At 45.6% G+C, this 22,738-nt stretch overlaps 1 protein-coding gene across 2 annotated transcripts in view; it reads left to right on the top strand.

Annotated features, from left to right (window-relative positions):
* The window catches only part of KIF26B (kinesin family member 26B), a 561,334-nt gene that overhangs the window by 458,471 nt on the left and 80,125 nt on the right, over positions 1-22,738 (top strand). For both annotated transcript variants that reach the window (XM_005539602.5, XM_005539606.5), the window contains 3 exons: positions 2,903-2,996; positions 4,504-4,766; positions 7,025-7,208. In XM_005539602.5, the coding sequence (XP_005539659.3) occupies positions 2,903-2,996; positions 4,504-4,766; positions 7,025-7,208 (541 nt within the window). The remainder of the gene's footprint in view (positions 1-2,902; positions 2,997-4,503; positions 4,767-7,024; positions 7,209-22,738) is intronic.

The following is a 22,738-nucleotide window of genomic DNA, read 5'->3' as shown; positions in this document are numbered from 1 at the left end:
TGCTAGCCTTTGTTTACATTTCACACTTGGCTCCAGAGCTCAGTATGCTCAATGTTGGAGTTTCACTCATTTCAGAATGCCTTACTTTCATTCAAATTTCCAATGTTGTTATAATTTACATGTCTGTGTAAATTCGCAGTTTTCAAGATATTTCAGAGACATTAACGCATTTGACTCTTCCTAGAATTCAGTGGGGTAGGAAGGAGGCATTGATGTTTTCATGTGACACACAAAGAAACCAAGACTCAAAGATTAAGTCACCTGTTCAAAGTCTCTGTCCCGAGCAGACGTCCTTCCTGGATTCCCCCCATTGACCTCTCTGTATCCTGCTCGGTATCCTATTGTATCTTTGACCCCTAGCAGTGTGGCCTCAGGCGAGTCACTCAACCTCTCTGGGCTGCAGTGTCCTCATCTGTCAAATAAGAACATGACCACAGTGTTCCTCATCAGGCTGTGTGATTCATCAACACATAAGGTGCTCCCAGCAGAGCCAGCAACACAGCAAGTGCTTAATAAATGTGGCTATTTTTACTGTTATCACTGTCAATAATAGCAGCATGCTGCCGGCCAGGGCCAGCTCAGCCCCACGGGGTGGGCACCCCTGGAGCCCCCAAGCCCAAAAGGAGGGAGTGTGCGGCGTGGGCCTGTGCTCTCCAGTCCTGATTTTCAGCCTGTGAAGCTGCAGCCGCCATAGTGACCCAGGCAGTTGGAAATCGTGCTTTCTCTTGGTTTCTAAGGAAATCAGCTTCCTGAAGCTAAGCAATGATTAGAACAGTCCCGGTTCCTGGTTGCCTTCGAGAGCCCTCCATATGGCCCTTCAGTGGCTTCGGCAGTCGCTGGCTGCCCTTGTTGGGACACGCCTCTGTGGGGACACAGCTCTGCCGGAGAACCCGGACTTGTGGGCAGGCGGAGGCTTCCTGCAGACCTGGCCCTGCCCACGGGTCTGTGCTCAGGAAGGCCGCATGCCTCTCCAGGTCCACGGGGAAGCAGCAAGGGGGCTCCGGGCCACCGTCAGCTCTTAACACACACCAGATGGACAGCACACTGACCATGGTCTTCTCAGTGGAGAGCGGGCGGGAACTGTGCCGGGGGGTGATGGCGCCGCAGCTGTCCTCTCACCCCGGCCTCTGCACAGGTGACTCAGCGTGGTCCACACACAGCCAACATTGTCCCAGGCGGCTCAGGAATCAAATACAGCTTATTTTATGTATAGCTAAGATGATTTCTCAGCCTCCTGCCTCCCGTCCCACTTTATGTCCAAAGAAGGCTTAGTCCATTGGGCAGCCTTCTGCCCGCTCTGCAGACACGCCTCTGGCAAATTCCGTCAAGACGCTACTGCTTCTGTCTCAGGGTTAGCACTGTACTCTCCTTGCCTAAGTCCTGGGGGGGGTTGAAAGGTCCTGTGAGCCCCACAGCAGCCCTGTCCTGCCACCCCCTTTGGCCCAGGAGGAGCCCCCCGCCCCCCGCAGAGTTGCTGGGGACCATCCGGGAACAAGTGACAGTTGTTGGAAGTGTGGTTTTTCAATTTTTAGTTTAGGAGAGAAAACTGATTTCCAAATACTTGGGTTCATTGTGCTGCTGGAACTTACAGCTGAATAACAACATTCACGGGCCAGGTGCCCACCGGGAGGCACACTGCCGGAGGACTGCAAAGCCCCATGTTAGAACCGCCTCCCGGAGCTCCCACGAGCCCTGAATCCAGCCTCGAGACAGAAATGAAAGCAACAGGGCACAGCCAATAATGCTTCTGTGAAAAGTCTCAGGTGCTAACCAAAGAGAAGGAGGCTTCCCAGATTTCCAAGTTAGTCCACAAAACTGACTGAGCTCTGATGGCTTGCAGAGCGCTATGTTAGTGGGCGTTCAGGGGAAATACATCATCGAGAGCCTCGTCCTTGTCTAGGATTTAATAATCAAATTGGAGACCAGACACACACACACCAGGCCAAAGAACACCTAATAACATACCATGTGGTGACTGATATTCTATATGTTGAATGTATCTGTAGCAAAAGAAAGAAAAGGCAGGTTTTGAAAAGAGGAGGATGGGCCGGGCGCAGTGGCTCATGCCTGTAATCCCAGCACTTTGGGAGGCCGAGGCAGGTGGGTCACCTGAGGTCAGGAGTTTGAGACCAGCCTGACCAACTTGGTGAAACCCCCTCTCTACTAAAAAAATGCGAAAAAATTAGCCGGGCATGCTGGCGCACGCCTGTAATCCCAGCTACTCGGGAGGCTGAGGCAAGAGAATCGCTTGAGCCTGGGCGGCAGAGGTTGCAGTGAGTCGAGATCACACCATTGCACTCCAGCCTGGGCAACAAGAGTGAAACTCCGTCTCAAAAATAAAGAAAGAAAAGAGGAAGGTGTGAATTGAAATCGAGGAAAGAGGTCGGGAGAGAAAGCAGATATATATCACAAACCTCTTGCCTATGTGAGGACTACCACATCTCTCAAGGTCTGTCTTGTGAAATGGTGGGTCACCTTTTTCCTATAAAAAGCCCAGCCTGTTTCATAAACTCTGTGTATACATGTGTCAGCAGAGGGTGAGTGGCGAGTTTAAAGGTCTTGTCCGGGAGCCCAGAGTGTCCGATGAGGGAAGGGAATGAGGTCCGTGAACACACTGCCCCATTCCAGCCTGCTCCTGCCTGCGCTACAGACGCATTTGCTGAAATGCACCATGGATTAGCAGAAGGGTGGTTGGCAGTGGACGTGCGGTAATGCTCAGGCTTGCAAAGGGCGGAAGGTTGCCAGGGGTTCTGAGCATCTCCAAAACTTCATGGCAGAGGCCAACCCACCTGGGAACACAGCTGACACCCGAAGCCCCAGGAAGGTGGGCTCACTTTCGTTGTTAGTGATTCCTCCACTGCAAGGTTCATTCATGGCTTGTGTCTCCTCTTGTGTCTGACAGGCTGAAGTGTGTGCAGGCACCGTGGCAGAGGTGATCCAGTCTGTGGTCAACGGGGCGGATGGCTGCGTGTTCTGTTTCGGCCACGCCAAGCTGGGTTCGTGAGAGTTTCGCTTTCTCATGCGGCTCGCTGGGCTCCCTGTCGTCCCATGCATTCCTCTGTCTCCCTCCCAGAGTTTCTCTGATGACAGGAAGGGCTGCGTTTCTCTTAGATGCTGAGCTGAATAACCAGTAACAAGTTATAAGACAAACACCTATGTTCGTTGTAGGCGGACACCCACTCATGTAGGAAAGGCTTCAAGTCCAAGAGATGGACAGAGAAGTAGCAGGGTTGTTCCCACTTGGTCCAGGTCAGAGCCAAGCCCAGAAGGCAGAAAGGAAAATGTTCATTTCCTGAGCAGCCGCTGTTTGGGAAGCAGATAGGCCCCTTGCCCTACCCCCTCCATGAGGCTGTGGGTTGGTGGTTGGACCCCTGTGAAAGCCAGAGGAGCAACCTCCAAGCAAAGCCCAGAGCCCAGGACGCGTCTGGGGAAAGCAGTGCACAACATCAGGAACACTCCAGCACTGGAGTGTCTGGGAAAGGAGGCAGCAGAGCCCCCAGCAAGGGGTTCATAAATCCCCCCACAGTCCCGTTTTAATTCTGACCTGCGGCCATCTGCTCCGCTGGCCTCGCCCTCACACGCTTGATATGTTTAGTGAATTGAGGAGCTTCAAAAAGTGTCCCTTGGCAGAGATTCCAACAGGGGCCTTGCTAGAGCTCATGGAGACCAGTTCTCAGGACAGAAAGCCATCACCTCTCTCTGCACTTCTGCCCTCCCCAGCCCTTCCTCTTGATCTTGATCTAAACAGTGATCTGGATTTTAATGGAATTTGCTCATGCCATAAAAATATACACAGCATTTAACTCGAGACAGGATATAAAGTGTGAATATGTGGGCTTCATCTGGGGGGTGGCTATAAAAACTATAATGATGATGGAAAACCCGTGCCTTCCTACTGTGTGCAAAGTAGTGCAGGAACTGGATAGCATGGGATATCTGGGGTCCTCCTCAAGGTACATTGTGATTTAATCCTGTCACATGTCTGGGCTCTTGCTTTGTTTCTTTTTTTAAGAGATGGGCTCTCAGTTGCCTGGGCTGGAGTACAGTGGCATGATCATAGATTACTGTAACCTCCAATTCCTGGGCTCAAGTGATCCTCTCGCCTCAGCTTCCCCAGCAACTGGGGCCACAGGCATGCCACACCACACCCAACTGATTTTTAAAAATTTTTCCTAGAGGCAGGGTCTCAGTGTGTTGCACAAACTGGCCTGGAAATCCTGGCCTCAAGCAATCCTCCCATCTTGGCCCTGCCAAAGTGCTGAGATTACAGGCATGAGCCACTGAGCCCAGCCAGCATTCTTTATTATAGCCATTTAGTTAGTAATATCAGATAATGCCTTCCGTTGTTGTCAAATACTACTTCTCTCATCTTTTCATTCCTTCTCTTCCCTTTTCTCCCCTTCCCCATGCCTTTCTTCTGTATCCTTGGCATCTGTTTTGGAGACTCCACGGAATGATGCCTGGATACTGAACTTGCTTTCCTTCCTTCCCTGGTTCTCCCAGGAAAATCCTACACCATGATCGGAAAGGACGATTCCATGCAGAACCTGGGCATCATTCCCTGTGCCATCTCTTGGCTCTTCAAGCTCATAAACGAACGCAAGGAAAAGACCGGCGCCCGTTTCTCAGTCCGGGTTTCGGCCGTGGAGGTGTGGGGGAAGGAGGAGAACCTGCGGGACCTGCTGTCGGAGGTGGCCACGGGCAGCCTGCAGGACGGCCAGTCCCCAGGCGTGTACCTCTGCGAGGACCCCATCTGCGGCACGCAGGTGATTGCTTCTGAAGCCTGGCTCGCCCCAAGGTGGCTCCCTCCCCACCTCAGAGGCTGGGGCACCTCAACTCGTGAATCACTCAGCCTGTAGACTCGGGGGCTTACAGGTGTTTACTTTAAAGTGGACTAGAGCTTTACGGCCTGCAGCTGCGGGGCCATCTGCTTGTCCAATCTAAATATTTGTACCTTGACTCTAATTGACAATGAGCAGGAACCTCAATTGTTGTAGCATTTGGGGGATAAATGGAATTCACTTTCTTTATGCCCCTTTCAAAAAAAAAAGTACAATCTTCCTTTTGTTTAACAACAAACCGAAATATTTACTGCTCTGCACAAATAGCTAGAGCCATTACGGGGGCTGTTTATGACCCTGTAAACTGTGTGTCGGGCACTGGTTTACAGCCGGACTAGCAGTGCTGCAGGAAAAACTAATCACCACTTTCTAATTAGAACCATGATATAATTGCTAGAACTATGGAAGCCGAGAGAAGCTCCAGTTCGCCGTTTCAGGATGCTATGCCTGTTGGGAGGGTCTCTCCTTTGCTGTTTGACAATAGATGTAGGAATGACTTGGAAGCTGCAATTCATATCCAGAATAATCAATCCTTCCAGTCTCTAACAGTAGGCTTTATTTTCCCGTGTTATCAGATGCCTCCTTTTGTAGATAGGTGTTCCGTTTGATAAGTACCTGCCTCTTTCCAACTGGGATTGTTTGCACAGGTGAGGATCCCTCCCTTGGCCTGTTATACTCGTCACTCAAACCTGACCATGCTCTGCCCCTGCTTAAAGCACCTCAGATCCTTCCATTTCCCTGAGTCCTCTTTCGTCTGTATCAGTCACCTCGAGGACTTGTTTAAACACTGATTGCTGGGTACTCCCCCCACCCAGTTTCCAATTCAGTAGGTCTAGCGCAGAGCTCCAAAATGTGCATTTTCAACAAGTTCCCATGAGGTGCTCGTGCTGCCCGTCCAGGGACCACATGTTGGAAACCACTGTTCTGAGGCATAAAATGTGCAGAGACAGTATCTACACAGTGTCTGTGATGGAATCAGGAGGACGCGACCCACTGCTCCTGTTCCAGGCATCTTCTCGACATTCAAATATGCTTTCATTCGCTTTTAGAACTTCATTGATGAAGTTCCACTAAGGGGTGAAAAATCTGGTTAAATGAAGGCTAAGCAAAAGAGGAAAAGACCAATGTTCACTTTAACTCCTGTTGAAAAATCTTTTAAATTCTTTGGTTTATTTTTCCATAGCGAGACAAAATTGCTAACACAGAAGAATCTCTCTTTGAAGTTTGAGGATTTTGATGGCCTCACGTTCTAAATATTGGCTCTTACAGTTCAAAATTATTTGTATAGAGTAGAAAATTGTCAGAATTTGTACCAACCTTAAGACATGTATTGCGAATTAGTTCTTTGAACAAATCAGAAACATGAGTTTCCTTTTCTCTCCAAAAAGAGGAGTGCTGGTTAAATTCTGTTAATGTGATTGTTGTGATTCAGATTTAAAATAATTGCCAAGTATTTTCATAAGATTTAGATGCATTACCCTCTATGCTTTCTTTAGTCAATTAATGAGTATGCTAGGAGCATGGATTCAGGAACTAAAGGTAAAAATAGATATCTCCTAAATTTAGAAGAGACATTCAAGTATCATGAGTGTTTCAGGGTGCCTTTTACACTGGCTTCTTATTTATAACTATGCTGGTAAATATGGCCTAAAATTGGCTTTAATTAAATCACTGAAAAACTAGGAGTCAAATGAAAGCTAACCAAGTTTTTTTACATCTTTGGGACACCACTGCTATGAGGTCTCAAATCACATCTTGCAACCTACCTGTCTCCACACAATCTAATCTTTGGACTCGAGATGCAGTCACATCGCTCCTGCTTTCTTAGGTAAATAGATAGCGAGGGGTGTTGGTCTGCCGCCCTCTGCAGAGATAATCATGAGCCATCTGCTCCCAGTTTTTCACACCCACTAGTTCCAGATTCTACTTAGGTTGTAAAATAGGTAAAAATAGGTTTCATGCAATAAGTATGCTCAATATTAATTTTCAGAAACGAATTAATGAAGCTGAGAATTGCACATGAGCATAGCACCTCGTTGCAGAAGGGTTTTTGGCCTTAGAGAGGCACGTGGCTTTACTATACAGAAGGCACAGCCAGCTGAGTGGAGCCAGGGACACCCAGGCGTGAGGGACAGCAAGCGCTCCTCAGCCTGCAGCCTCAGCTTTTGGCTTCTGTCTTCCAGTTGCAGAACCAGAGCGAGCTGCGGGCCCCCACCGCAGAGAAGGCTGCCTTCTTCCTGGACGCTGCCATTGCCTCCCGCAGGAGCCACCAACAGGACTGCGATGAGGACGACCCCCGCAACTCACACGTGTTCTTCACACTGCACATCTACCAGTACCGGATGGAGAAGAGCGGGAAAGGGGGAAGTAAGTCGACCACTCCACCCTCCTGCCTCCTTAGCGGCTCTGGCCCTAGCCAGAAACCCCTCGGACAACCACGACGTGTGTGTGTGTGTGTGTGTGTGTGTGTGTGTGTGTGTGTGTGTGTGTGTGTCAGGGTCTTGCTCTGTCACCCAGGCTGCAGTGCAGTAGCACGCTCACAGCTCACTGCAGCCTCAAACTCCTGGGCTGAAGTGATCCTCCTGCCTAAGTCTCCCAAGTAGCTGGGACTGCAGGCTCATGCCACCACACCTAGCTATTTATTTTTTTATTTTTGTAGAGATGCGACCTTGCTATGTTGCCCAGGCTGGTCTAGAACTCCTAGTCTTGAGATCCTCTTGCCTTGGTCTCCCAAAGTGTTGGGATGACAGGTATGAGCTGCCACGCCTAGCCAAACTTTTCTTACTAGACTACAATATGCAGTTCAGTGATTCGTAATGCAAGATAATTATAGTGTCTGGGCTGAAGTTTACTTTTGAACTGTCCAGGGAAAGGTGTTTGCTTTGGTAAAGATGATTTACAAATTTCCTGAGAATGTGAGAGGTCAAACTTACAAAAAGAAAACAACTGCCTAACAGTATCTTTTTGTTCACAGACCCCAAAAGTGCTCATCAAGACCAACATTTATCCACCAAGGCACCCTGGCAGTGTGTTATTATCATTAGCTTGAGGCCACTACGTGGGCCATGTGTTTTTAAATAGCAGAGAAATCAGAGTTTTGAATAACTACCCAGACCCTGGCTACCTCCCTCAAATCACCGGTGAAGGTTTACTGTCAAAACCCAGGCACAGTGTCCGCTCTTCGAGTGAGCTGCCCTGCCAGGAACCCGACACTGTGCCCCTACGCACCTCTCTTGGCTGTGTTTCCAAAGTCAGCCCGGGCCGGGGTGCAATCCTCTGCCTTCTGTGAAGTAGTGTTTACTCTATGCCCAGCAGAGTTGAGCACCAGATCAGCTGAATGTCTCCAGTGGGGATCTCGGAGCAGGGGCAAAGTGGTCTGTTGATTTCACTGGGTTCCTAAGGCAGGTTATGGGTAACAGGGCTGCTGGGCTGGCCGGGCAGTGGCTCCCGTGGTTCCTCCATGTCCCGCTCTGCAGGGCTTTCAATACACAGGTAACTGGTTGCCAGCGCTTTCTGCATGATTGTCTCAAAGACACTGGATGCCAGAAAAACAATCAGAAAACTGAGTTAAGAGTCTAACCCTGGACTGGAAGTTGTAAAGCTAATTGACTAAAGCGGAGACAGTCCACCAAGCTGTTCTAGATGAAACCTAGAATTAAGACATCCAAGTAGGACCAGGCATGGTGGCTCACACCTGTAATCCCAGCACGTTGGAAGGCCGAGAGGGGCAGATCACTTGAGGTCAGGAGTTTGAGACCAGCCTGGCCAATGTGGAGAAACCCCAACTCTACTAAAAATAAAAAAATTAGCCGGGCATGGTGGCACACATCTCCCAGTTAGTTGGGAGGCTGAGGCAGGAGAATTGCTTTAACCTGGGAGGCGGAGGTTGCAGTGAGCCCAGATCGTGCCACTGCACTCCAGCCTGGGTGACAGAGCAAGCCTCTGTCTCAGAAAATAAAAATAAAATGACATCCAGCTGGGATCTACGGACAGGATCCCCCTGCTTTCTCCCTAAGCCTCCTCGTGGCTCAAAAGACCTGGAAAATAGTACTCCTGGGGGGAGAGCTCTTGCAGGCTCCTGTTGCCCCCAAGCAAAAGCTCCTCCCTCCCCCACCTCAGTGACTCTCTTCCTACTCCTTAGTTATTGTTGTTAAAATCCAGGTTTATTGCAGTATAATTTACATTCACTAAAACATCACTTTTGTGTGTCTTTAGATGAGTTTTGGCCCATCTATACAGTCATGTGGCCACCACCATTATACAAATAGAGCACGAGGCTAAAGTTCCCTCTTGCCCTTTGTCCCTTCCCCTGACCTCTAGCCCCTGGCAACCATGGATCTGATTGTTGTTCTGGTTTTGCGTTTATCCAGGATATCACAGGAATGGACTCTTGTGGCCCGGACACGGCCTTTTGTGTCTGGCTTGTTTCACGTAGTGTAACGCATTTGAGATTCCTCCATGCTGCAGCACACGTCTCTTGTTTCTTCTGGTTCCTGCTGCCTGCTCTGCCTGCTCCTTTAGTTTTTTTGTTTGCTTGAGACGAAGTCTCACTCACTCTGTCGCCCAGGCTGGAGTGCAGTGGCCTGATCTCGGCTCACTGCAACCTCCGCCTCCCGGGTTCAAGCGATTCTCCTGCCTCAGCCTCCCATGTAGCTGGGAATACAGGTGCCCACCACCACGTCTGGGTAATTTTTGTACTTTAAGCAGAGACAGAGTTTCACCATATTGGCCAGGATGGTCTTGAACTCCTGACCTCATGATCTGCCCGCCTTGGCTTCCCAAGGTGTTGGGATTACAGGCGTGAGCCACCGCGCCCGGCCTCTCCTTTAGTTTTGCCTGGGCCTGGAGGCTTGACTATCTACCCTGCCACCGGGACAGAACGAAAATATCCGCAGCTGGGGCTGGAGTTGCTCTAAGGGGGCCGCTTTTTATGGCTCTGAAAATCAGCCCTGAGCTGCCTCCACTGGCTGCTGTGACGAACCCAGAGGTTCCGGTCCTCACTTGCAGCGGGCGGGGCGCCCCAGAGAGGTGGCCTGTCAGCGCGAGGTCATCTCTCTCTTGGCAGCCAGTGATGGGGGGCAAAGTCTCACTGGAGAGGAGCTGAGGATAGTGAACGGGCATCTCTCGGGAGATTTACTCTCACTGGAGAGGAGCTGAGGATGGTGAACGGGCATCTCTCGGGAGATTTACTCTCGGTAACAGCCTCACACCATGTAGAGCGCTTCCGCTTAGAATAACGTTCTTCAAGAAGGAAATAGGCATTCGGATAGGGATGAGGAGATCCAGACCTTTAAAATCAACAGCACAATTGTATCCACACTTCTCCTGACTGTGTGGGAGTTGACCTTGAACCCTGCCCTCCCTGTTTTCTCCTGGGTAGTGTCTTCGCCCTGTCAATGTGAGAGTCTGATGAATGTTTAGTTTATTCTTTTACGCAGCTGTCAATAATCATCACTATCAGAGCCTGCAGTACTTTCTTGTACTTTCAGCCAACAGTGACTTGCAAAACATCTAAATCTTGAGCCAAACGACTCCCAAATGGCACTGAGGAGAAAAACTCAGGAGGTGGGATAATCTCTCCTCCTTCCGGGTTTCAAACCAAACTGAGGACAACTCTGCTTTGGGTTTTGTACTTTTTTCTTTTTTGCGGTTCTGCTTTCCACTTGGAATCTGAAAGTAGGGAGAAATCTTGAAAACAAGGAAACAGTTCATAAAATGACTTCAAATATAGGAACCTGAAATTCAGCTTCCACAAAAGTTTAGGCCAAGACATTCCCTAAACACAGTGATCCACCCCAAATCAGTACCTAAGGAATCCTGCACACTTATTAAATGTTTAATAGCCAACTCATCTCCTATTTTTAAATTGTGAAAGAGAATTGCTTTTAAATAATGCATTCAGGTTAAAGGAAAAGGCAAACACCACGCGTGGCTTCCAAAACCTCTGTTAGGTCCTTCCTAGTGTTTCAGTAGATGAGGACAAAGAAGGGAAGGAGTCCAGGGGTCGTGGGATCGGCAGACCTGGGGGACATCTCTCTCCTCTCGAGGGGAAAGGATCCAGGCCAGAGTGCACACCGCCTCCCCGCCTGGGACTTGCTTGACTTCAGTGAATTTATAACTGTTTAAAATATTATGAGGAGATTTGGAGCGTTGTTTAAAATGGAAATTTTGTTTACTTAGATATAAGTAATAATCCCTGCGGACCTGGCAGCCAGAACCCAATTAGGGGAAAGTTTATTAATTAGTCACCCCGCAGGGAAGCCATTAGAAGAGATCTCTGCCACAAGAACTAAATAGGCTGTGTGCGCACGTCTGAATCTCATACGCACACATGCATTTTATACATTTTACACACAGATGCATTTTACACCTATAATTTTACACACAAATGCATTTTACCCATATGTAGACAGACAAAAAAAGGTTTTAAACATTTCCAGTCAAAATAGAAAGTCTTTGTTGATGTATCCCTGTTTTGCAGATAGCACTAGGTTAAGCTTCAAATATCTCCCTGTTTAAAAGGTCATTGGAATTGGAGGAACTGATCCTTCAACATCATGGAGGCCTTCCTCTGCTTTGCTAAGCCAAATCTGTGATAGCTTGAGAGCCTCCTTGGGGATCCCAGCACTGGGAAAGAGACCCTGACGCCCTGCTGATCAGAGAGAGCTGCTGCTTGTAACGGCGCATGTACCAGGCACCTCAAACAAGGTGGTGCTTAGGACCAGAAGTGTTTCGGGCTTCAGGTTGTTTTCAGATTTTGGAATATTTGCATATGTAATGATATCTTGGGAATGGGACCCAAATCTAAATATAGATTTCATGTATGTTTCATATACGCCTTATAGACATAGCCTGAAGGTAACTTTATACAAGATCTTCAATAATTTTGTGCATGAAACAAAGTTTTGTTTTTGTTTTTTTTTTGAGACGGAGTCTCGCTTTGTCACCCAGGCTGGAGTGCAGTGGCCGGATCTCGGCTCACTGCAAGCTCCGCCTTCCAGGTTCATGTCATTCTCCCACCTCAGCCTCCCAAGTAGCTGGGACTACAGGCGCCCGCCACCACGCCCGGCTAATATTTTTTTTTTTTTGTATTTTTAGTAGAGACGGGGTTTCACCGTGTTAACCAGGCTGGTCTCAATCTCCTGACCTCGTGATCCACCCGCCTCGGCCTCTGAAAGTGCTGGGATGACAGGCGTGAGCCACCGTGCTCGGCCGAAACAAAGTTTTTACTGCATTTTGACTGCAACCCCTCAAGAGGTCAGGTGTGGAATTTTCCCCTTGTGGCATCATATTGGCCTTCAAAAAATGTGAGATTCTTGGAGTACTTTGGATTTCAGGTTTCTCAGGTTAGGGATGCTCAGCCTGGACTAGTGACACCTCAGGCTGGTGCATTAATGACACAGAGATCTTACCTGTCCTGTTGACAAAGATAGTTTTAAAAGCCCCACTATTATGAGTAATCTAAGCATGCAAGCAACTGTTGCTCGAGGTGCAGAATGACACCAGTTCTCTGATATGTTCATTCACTTTCTTGCCTCTGGGGAGGATGAGAGGGCTTTGTAGGCTGGTCTGCTGTGTGTCCACACAAACAAATGTATGTGCATGTGGGCACACGTCTGTGCTACACTCGTCTGTCTACATGTCTGATCAGACTCTTCAATCTGTTTTTGTTGTTTGTTTGTTTAACACTGAGTCTTGCACTGTTGCCCAGGCTGGAGTGCAGTGGCACAATCTCGGCTCACTTCAAACTTCACCTCCTGGGTTCCAGCGATTCACCTGCCTCAGCCTCCCAAGTAGCTGGGATTACAGGCGTCCACCACCACACCTGGCTAATTTTTGTGTTTTTAGTAGAGATGGGTTTTCACCATGTTGGCCATGCTGGTCTCGAACTCCTGACCTCAAGTGATCCACCCACCTCGGCCTCCCAAAGTGCTGGGATTACCACACCCAGCCTAATCTGTTTTCTTTTGACAACGCAAATGTTTTCTTTACATGTTGTGGAATGGCTTAAATCAACTAATGCTGTATTTAGGGCTGTGTGGTGGATATAACTCTGGCAAATGTGGGAAAAGAGGCCTAGGAAAGAACCTTGCTTCTAATGGAGGCAGAGCCAGTCCCCTGCTGTCCCTAGCAGCAAAGCCCTGTGCAGCAAGGATGTCCACACACTGCAGGGCTCTCATCTCCTGCTTGGTCAATAATGAAATGGCAGTTTCATATTTTTAGGTTTAGGTAATCTGTATGTTTTTAAACGTTGGCCAGGAGATACTGTTCTGAAGAGTACAGCCTGGAATTCCCATCACTGCATCCATTTCTAATCTTCTCAAGCCTCCTGGCCACTCTCAGCAGGTAACTGGCATCCAAGCCAATGAGAAGACAGAGCTGACCTGGTGCACTCCTCAACTTCTCTCCTTTTGGCTTCACAGTCTCCTGGTTCCTGTACCTCAGTTTCCCCCCTGCTCCTTCCCACAGGCCTGCTGCTCCTGTCTCCTGGCGTTCTTCCTCCTGCCCCTTCTGCCTCTTCTGGGACCTCACCAACTGGGACCCCATCAGTGGTCTTTTCATGCTTATGTATTCAGCCTTTCCTCCCACCAAAGTCAGGGCTGCAGAAGGAAGGGAAGGAGGCAGGGAGGGAGGGAAAAGGAAAGGAAAGGAACCACAACAGCACCTTGCCTCTGCCACGCTCCTCTCTGATCGCCTCCTCCGCAAAGAGTCCAGATTCCCCTCTCTTTGTAATGTCTTCTTTGAATTTCAGCAGTGTGGGGGATGTTAACGCCTTTGCCTTACTCTGCCTTATATTTTGGCTGTTTGTGAGCTTGTCCAAGCCCTATTAGACTATAGGTTCCTTGAGACAGAGTGCCACAGTGCTGGGGCTGTGTCTGCTGCATCAGTGCTCAGGTCTCCTTTGTCCAAATGGAATGCATGCTGTGGTTTCAAAAATGAATCTCTGGTCTCGGAACTCCTGCCTCAGGTGATCCACCCACCTCGGCCAGCCTGGCCAACATGGTGAAACCCCATCTCTACTATAAGTAGAAAAATTAGCCAGGCATGGTGGCGGGCACCTGTAATCCCAGCTACTTGGGAGGCTGAGGCAGGAGAATTGCTTGAACCCAGGAGGCAGAGGTTGCAGGGTTGCAATGAGCTGAGATCACACCACTGTACTCCAGCCTGGGCAGTAGAGGGAAACTCTGTTTCCGAAGGGAAAAAAAAAAAAAAAAGGATCTCTGGGCTGGGCGTGGTGGCTCACGCTCTAATCCCAGCACTTTGGGAGGTTGAGGCCGGCAGATCACTTGAGGTCAGGAGTTCAAGACCAGCCTGGCGAATGTGATGAAACCTCGTCTCCACTAAAAATACAAAAATTAGCCGGCCGTGGTGGTGGGCACCTGTAATCCCAGCGACTCAGGAGGCTGAGGCAGGAGAATCACTTGAACCTGGGAGGCGGAGCTTGCAGTGAGCTAAGATCATGCCACTGCACTCCAGCCTGGGTGACAGGGCAAGACTCCATCTCAAAAACGAAAAATAAAAAATAAAATAAAAATGAATCTCTGTGGTTCAGGAGTGAGACCACCCAACTGTCTTTCACGTCAGCGGATGGTATCAGGTCAGAGAAGCCTCATAATGCAACACAGTCAGGAGGTGGTCAGCTACCTGGGTAAGTGGGTTAGCGGGGGACTTACAGAAAATGATATATTCATGTCATAAGGATGTTATCTGAACTTAAATAATACAAATGTATTTTTGTTCATTGATCTTACGAACCATAAAGGGCCAAGGCTCTCTCATTGAGTCTTCAATTCAAAAGTTGACTTCCACAAACTACGTTCATGTTAACAGTTCAGTTTTTACTTTACATTTCTTCAAAAACACTTTACAACGAACTGGGTATAGACTTTTTCTAGATTCTTACAACATTTTCCACTCTATAATTCCTCATTCACACCAAATTCAACATCTTTAAAAACACTTTTTTTTTTTTTGGAGACAGGGTCTCACTCTGTCACCCAGGCTGGAGTGCAGTGGTGCTATCTTGGCTCACTGCAACCTCTGCCTCCCAGGCTCAAGTGATCCTCCCACTTCAGCCTCCCACGTAGCTGGGGCTACGGGTGTGCACCACCATGCCTGGCTAATAGTTTATATTTTTTTGTAGAGACAGGGTTTCACCATTTTTCCCAGACTGCTCTCAAACTCCTGAGCTCAGGCGATCCACCTGCCTTGGCCTCCCAAAGTGCTGAGATGACAGGTGGGAGCAATGGCACCCGTCCAGAAAATCCTCATTTTTTTTTTTTTAATCACATCTTTTCAAAGCATTGAGTTGAGTTTTTATAAAAACATGAACTCTCTTTACAAAATCATTTCATTGGCTTATATCGTATTTTATTATGTTTTTATTTAAAATAACAAGTGGCAGAAACCGGTTTAGGAGGAAACACAGCTGACCTATTAAGAACTATGCAGCTGATTCTTTTTAGAGCAAAAGTGCTCAGACAGACTAGACCACAGCCTCCACTATCCACGAGCCCTCCGCGTGCTGTGGGCGTCAGGCAGCACTGATGCAGGTGACCCAGGGCATTGCTTAACCTGGCCAGGTGGTACGGCAGTGGCTCCCAAACTTAGCTGCACATTAGAGTCACCTGGAGGGCGCATGCTGCCCTCCAGCCCAATTAAATTAGAAAGCCTGGGAGTGGGAGCCAGGCCGCCAGTATCTCTCGGAAGATTTCAGGGTGAGTCCATTGTGCAGCAAAGTTTGGGAGGAACTACTACGGTGCGGGAAGGTGAGTTAAAAGAACTTCTGCATGCTTTCTGGGTAGCTTCGGATTTTCATCTTAGATTTAGCATTAATTTTCTATGAGATCTTGGGTGGTTTATTTAACATCTATGAGCCTCAGTTTCCTTATATGTAAAATGGGGCTAAATTTCTGCATTGTGGGATATTATAGGAATTAAGTGATATTAGGAGATTTAGGATTTCCTGCTACCTTCCAGGTGCTTAATAAAGTGTGACTCAGGCGTAGGAGACATTATATTATTTCCTGTGGGTAGAGTAAGGCATGTGGGTAATTTGGTTTGGTCAAAGTCTAGACTTAAAATATTGCATATTAGAATATAACTAAAGGATTACTCAAGGCAGACTGAGTTATGTTCCTTTAACCCTGCAGGCTTGACCTCAAAATCTGGAAAGTCAGTGAGGAACCTGCTTCTCACCTGCTATTATTTGTCGCCTATTGCGTTCATTTGCTATGTAACTATGCTTTCTCCCCAGCCACTGGAAGTGATGTAAATTCTTGATAGTGGCAAATGGCCTGTGCTCACTCACCTTGTACTATTTCAAGTTAAGCACCGTGTGTGAAATTCAGAATTCTGTGCCTATGGAAACTCCAATGGGTATAGAGCAGAGAGTAGATTTTCAATTGTCTAAATGTGACTCTTACTTTGAGTCACGCAGGCATAATTATAGGTATTTTATAATATTATCCTCAGCACAGTCTAAACTGTGCCTTTTGTTCTCGTGTTGTGTTTTACTACATGTACATTATACATTTTATTCCATTACATCAAATGGACTATTAGAGTCTGAACTGGTCCCTGTCTTTGCCCTTTAATCTGTGGTGCATGTGGAATATCTGAGCTTCTCCTGTCTATATAATTAGGCTGCAAAACAGATGATATTTTGCTTTAAAATGAACTATTTCCCTAGCGCGCTGCTGTGACCCGAGCTTGCAGGGTACAAAATAGCATAAAACAGAAGTGACACATTACATCTTCCCCTTTAAGGGGTTTTACTGGGGATAGTTGAAGAGAAGCAAAATATAACATCCTTAATGTAAGAAGTTATTTGCCATAGACGTGCCAGTAGCTGGAGAGCTGGAATTGCAATGCTTTCTGTAAATATTTCTGTAAATATTTCTCACCTTTTTTCCTCCGTACTAGATATGGAAATTGAGGGTAGGAAGGGGTGGAGGCAGATTAGCCTTAGGACAGTGGTTCCTGAATATTGTCATCCTGCATCATGCGCAGTGCTGCGTCAGTCCTATCCTTCAGGCTGTTCTGCAGATGCGTGGACGCCCTGATCCCGCCCACGCACCCCGAATGCCGCCTGCGAATGTGGTCCAGACACACGCGGGTCCCACACACTCTGCTCGCTTTTTGTACCAACACCTTTCAATCTTGCCCCAAATTACTTGGCCTCCACAACAGCTTTGGGAAGTTTCCATCTCTGCCTTTGCCATTTTCCTTCTGTGCAGAATAGGGAAAGGCAGAGGGAAGAGCTGCTGTCCTGGCAAGTAACAGGAGGCAGGCCAGGTATGAGGCTGTGAGCTGGGCCACCTGAAAAGATAGGGATCCAGAGGCCTGGAGGAGCAGCATCCCGCTGCTGCCTGGGACTGAGGCGGGGGCAGGGAGACAAAAAAGACAGGGATCCAGAGGCCGCTGCTGCCTGGGACTGAGGCGGGGGCAGGGAGACAGCCGAGGAGTGGGTGATGTGCCCAGAAACACACCACTCTGGAAGAGTGGGGCCTGGGGCCAAACGGCGGTGCTGTTCTCCTGCTGCCTCGTGGAACTGACGGAGGCCACAGGATGTAGCTGAGAGCTCAGGTCTTGCAGTCAGACAATCCATAGTTTGAGTCCTAGCTCTACTACTGGCTGCAGGATCCTGCGCAAGTTTCTTTTTGTTTTTTGTTTTTTTAACAACTTTAATGAGATATACCTGAGCTACAATAAACTGTACATATTAAATCATATAACTTGATGTTTTATCATATGTATATGCCCATGAAACCATCGTCAATCGAGATAATGAACATATTCTCCACCCCCAAAAGTTTCCTTGGGAGCCTTGCCGTTGCTGCCTCCAGCTCCTCTTCCTTGCTGTCTCCAGACCCGCTCCAGATCTACTTTCAGTTTCTAGACATTAGTGTGGATTTCCTAGAATTTTATATAAAAGGAAACATGTCTTGCAGTCGGTACTCTTTTGTGTGACTTCTTTCACTTAGCGTAATGATTTTGAGATGTAATCTTGTCATTGCCTGTATCAATAGTTCATTTATTTATATTTCTGCATAATGGTCCAGATATACCACAGTTGGCCTATCCATTCATCTCCTGATGGACATTTGTGTTGTGCCCAGTTTGGGGATGTTACAGACAAAAGTACTAAAGTTTAAGCATCCCTAATCTGAAAATTCAAAATCTGAGATGCTCCAAATCTGAAACTTTGTGAGCACCAAATGACATCACAAGTAGAAAATTCCACCTCTGACCTTATGTGACAGGTCACAGTAAAAACTTTGTTTTGTGTACAAAATTATCAAAAATGTTGTCTAAGATGATCTTCAGGCTATGTATATAAGGTATATATGAAACATAAATGAATTTAATGTTTACATTGGGTCCTATTTCCAAGATATGTCATTAGATATATGCACATACTCCAAACTCTGGTTCCAAGCATTTCGGATAAGGGATCTTCAGCCTGGGTGAGCATGCACGCACAAGTCTGTGTGTGGTTACATGGTTTGGCTCTGTCCTCGCCTGGATTTCATGTTGAATTGCAATTCCCAATGTTGAGGGAGGGACCTGCTGGGAGGTGATTAGATCACGGGGATGGATTTCCCCCATGCTGTTCTCATCATAGTGAGTTATGAGAGCCAATGGTTTAAGAGTGTGTGGCACTTCCCCCCTTGCTCCCTGACTCTCCTGCTCTGCCATGGGAAGATGTGTCTTCCTTCACTGTGAGTCGATGAAACCTATTTTCCTCATAAATTACCCACTCTCAGGTGGTTATTTATAGCAGTCTGAAAACAGTCTAATATACATATGGACATATATTTTCTTTCCTTTGGGGTAAATACCTATAATAGAACTGGAATCTTATCAATGTCTGGGAATATTTGAAAAAAAAAAAAAAAACTGGAATGATGTACCATATGGTACATGTTTAACTTTTTAAGAAATTTCTCGGCTGTTTCCCAAAGTGCTGGTACTATTTTATGTGGGGAGTTCCTGTTCCTCCACACCCTCAGCAACATTTGGTATGGTCAGTCTTTTAAGTTTTGCCTGTTTACATAGTAGGTTTGTAGCAGTATCTTGTTGTGGTTTTAGTTTGCATTTTGCTAATAATCAATGATGCGGAGCATCCTTCCACACGCCTGTTCGGCATCCATACCTCTTCTTTGGTGAAATGTCTCTTCAAATCTTCTGTCCTTTTTGAAATTGTTTTGAAAGTTTTTAATGTATTCTGGATGCAAATCCTTTATAAGATATATTATTTGCAAATATTTTCTCTCAGTCTGTGGCTTCTCTCTTCATTCTCAACAGCGTCTTTTGAAAAACAAATATTCATTTTTTTATGAAGTCCAATTTATATGTTCTTTTATGAATCATGTTTTTGCTGTCATATCTAAGAAATCTTTGCCAAACCCAAGGCCAAAAAGGTTTCTTCTTATGCCTTCTGTAGAAGTTTTGTAATTTTAGGCTTCAAATTTAGGTCTTTGATCAATTTTTATTTAATTTTTGTATATTTTGCAATGTAAGCACTCAAGTAGTTTTTTTTTTGAGGGGGTGGGAGGTTAGGGTTTTTTTTGTATATGGATATAGTATCCAAAATTTCCCGTATCATTTGTTGTAAAAAACTATTATTTCTCTACTAAATTACCTTTGTCAAGAATTAGTTGGTCATATTTATGTGCATCTATTTCTAGACTCTGTTCTGTTCCATTGATCTATTTGTCTGTCTTTACACCAATACCACACTGCCTTGATTATGGTGGATATATAATAGGTCTTTATAATAGGTCTTGAAATTAGGTAATGTTAACCTTCCAACTTTGTTCTTATTTTTTAAAGTTGTTTGGCCATTCAGTTTATTTGGCGTTTCCATACAAATTTTAGAGTCGCTTTCTAAATGGATCATGTAGAAAGAATTTCTGTCAAGGAAGTCTACCAGGATTCTGACTGGGATTGCATTGAAGCTATAGATCAACTTGGAGATGATTGACCTCCTCACAGTGTTGAGTACTCCGACCCAGAAGCACAGTATCTCTTTCTAGTTTAGGTTTTTATTAGTTCCCTCCAGTAATTTTTTAAAGTAGGAGAAAGCAATTATTTAAAAATGTATTTCTTTTTTATTGATACATAATTACATGTATTTATGGGTCATATTTTGATGCATGCGTAGAATGTGTAATGATCAACCAGGGAATTTAGAAGATTCATCACCTCAGTTATCATTTCTTTGTGTTGGAAACATTTCATTATTTTCTTCTAGCTATTTGAAAATATACAATAAATTATTGTTAACTATAGTCTCCTACTCTGCTATCAAACACTACCACTTCCTCCTTTTAGGTAACTGTGTATTTGTAACTGTTAACCCACGTCTTTCATCCCCCTCCCCTGGTCCCCCCTGTCCCTCCCCAACACACACACATTCTTCCCAGCCTCTGGTATCTACCATTCTACTCTCTACCTGCATGAGATCAACTTTTTAACCTCCCACATATGAGTGAGAACATGCAATATTTGTCTTTCTGTGCCTGACTTATTTGACTTAACATAATGACCTCCAGTTCCATCCATTTTGCTACAAATGACAGGATTTGATTTTTTTATATAACTACTAGTATTTCATTGTGTGTATATAGCATATTTTCTTGAGTCCCATTCCATTCATCCGTCCATTGCTGGACACTTAGGTTGATTCTGTATCTTGGCTATTGTGAATAGAGCTGTAATAAATAGAGGGGTACAGGTATCCCTTTGATATACTGATCTCTTTTCCTTTGGACAAACACTCAGTAGTGGGATTGCTAGATCATATGGTAGTTCTATTTTTAGTTTTTTGAGAAGCTTCCATACTGTTTTCTATACTGGCTGTACTAATTTACATTCCCACTAACAGTGTGTAAGAGTTCCCTTTACTATGCATCTTCACTAGATTTCATGGTGGGTTTTTTTTGTTTGTTTGTTTGTTTGTTTTTTTGTCTTTCTAGTAATAGCCATTCTAACTGGGGTGAAATGATATCTCATTGTGGTTTTGATTTGCACGTCCCTGATGAGCAGGGACATTGAACATTTTTTTCACATACCCGCTTGCCATGTGTATGTCTTCCTTTGAGAAATGTCTGTTCAGATCCTTTGTCCAATTTTTAATGGATTTGTTTGGGTTTTTTGCTGTTTTGAGTTCCCTGGATATTAATTCCTTGTTGAATGAACAATTTGCAAATATTTTTTTTCCATTCTGCAGGTTGTCTCTTCACTCTGTTGAATGTTTCCTTAGCTGTACAGAACGATTTTAGTTTAACATACTCCAGTCTTTCTAATATTGGTTTTCTTACTTGTGCTTTTGAAGTCTTAGCCATAAAATCTTTGCCTGGACCAATGTCCCAAAGCCTTTCCCCTGTGTTTTCATCTGGTAGATTTATTGTTTTTGGTCTTAATATTTAAGCCTTTAATCAATTTGGAGTGGATTTTTATATATGGTAAGAGAGAGCGGTCTAGTTTCATCCTTCTACCTATGGATATCTAGTTCCCAGCACCATTTATTAAAGGGGGTGTCCTTTCCCCAATGCATGTTCTTGGTGACTTTGTCAAAAATGAGTTGGCTGTAAATAGATAGATTTATCTGTAGGTTCTCTATTGTGTCCCATTGGTCTATGTGTCTTTTTATGTCAATACCAGCCTGTTTTATGTTACCGTAGCTTCCTAGTAGTATATTTTGAAGTCAGCTAGTGTGATGCCTCCAGCTTGGTTCTTTTTTTTTTTTTTTTTTTTTCAGTATTGCTTTGTCTGCAAGGTTTTTGTGTGTGTGTGTGTTTCCATAAGGATTTTAGGGTTGTTTTTCCTATTTCTGTGAAGAATGTCATATATAGTTAGAGACTGCATTGAATCTGTAGATTGCTTTGAGTAGGATGGTCATTTTAACAATATTAACTCGAACTCAGGATTAAGAAACTCGCTCAAAACCACACAACTACATGGAAATTGAACAACCTGCTTCTGAATGAGTCCTGGGTAAATAACAAAATTAAGGGAGAAATCAATGAGAACAAAGAGACAACGTACCAGAATCTCTGGGACACAGCTAAGGCAGTGTTAGAGAGAAATTTATAGCACTAAATGGCCACATCAGAAAGCTGGAAAGTTCTCAAATCGACACCCTAACATCACAGTTAAAAGAACTAGAGAAGCAAGAGCAAACAAATCCAAAAGCTAGCAGAAGACAATAAATAACTAAAATCAGAGCAGAACTGAAGGACATGGAGACATGAAAAACCTTTCAACAAATCAATGAATCCAGGAGCTGGTTTTTTGAAAAAAATTAACAAAATAGATAGACTGCTCACTAGACTAATAAAGAAGAAAAGGAGAAGAATCAAATAGACACAATAGAAAATGATAAAGAGGATATTACCACTGATCCCACAGATATACAAACTACCATCAGAGAATACTATAAACACCTCTGTGCAAATAAACTAGAAAATCTAGAAGAAATGGGTAAATTCCTGGACACATATACCCTCCCAAGACTAAACCAGGAAGAAGTCCAATCCTTGAATAGACCAATAACAAGTTCTGAAATTGAGCCAGTAATTAATAGCCTACCAACCAGAAAAAGTCCAGGACCAGATGGATTCACAGCTGAATTCTACCAGAGGTACAAAGAGGAGCTGGTACCATTCCTTCTGAAACTATTCCAAACAATAGAAAAAGAGGGAATCCTCCCTAACTCATTTTATGAGGCCAGCATCATCCTGATACCAAAACCTGGCAGAGACACAACAAGAAAAAGAAAACTCAGCTGGGCACGGTGGCTTACAGTGGCTCATGCCTGTAACCCCAGCACTTAGGAAAGCCAAGGCAGGCGGATCACCTGAGGTCAAGAGTTCGAGACCAGCCTGGCC

Source organism: Macaca fascicularis, chromosome 1 (genome assembly GCF_037993035.2).
Source record: "Macaca fascicularis isolate 582-1 chromosome 1, T2T-MFA8v1.1".
Classification (NCBI taxonomy): domain Eukaryota; kingdom Metazoa; phylum Chordata; class Mammalia; order Primates; family Cercopithecidae; genus Macaca; species Macaca fascicularis.
The sequence above is the reverse complement of the archived record's forward strand: the minus strand, read 5'-3'. Positions and strand labels throughout refer to the sequence as shown.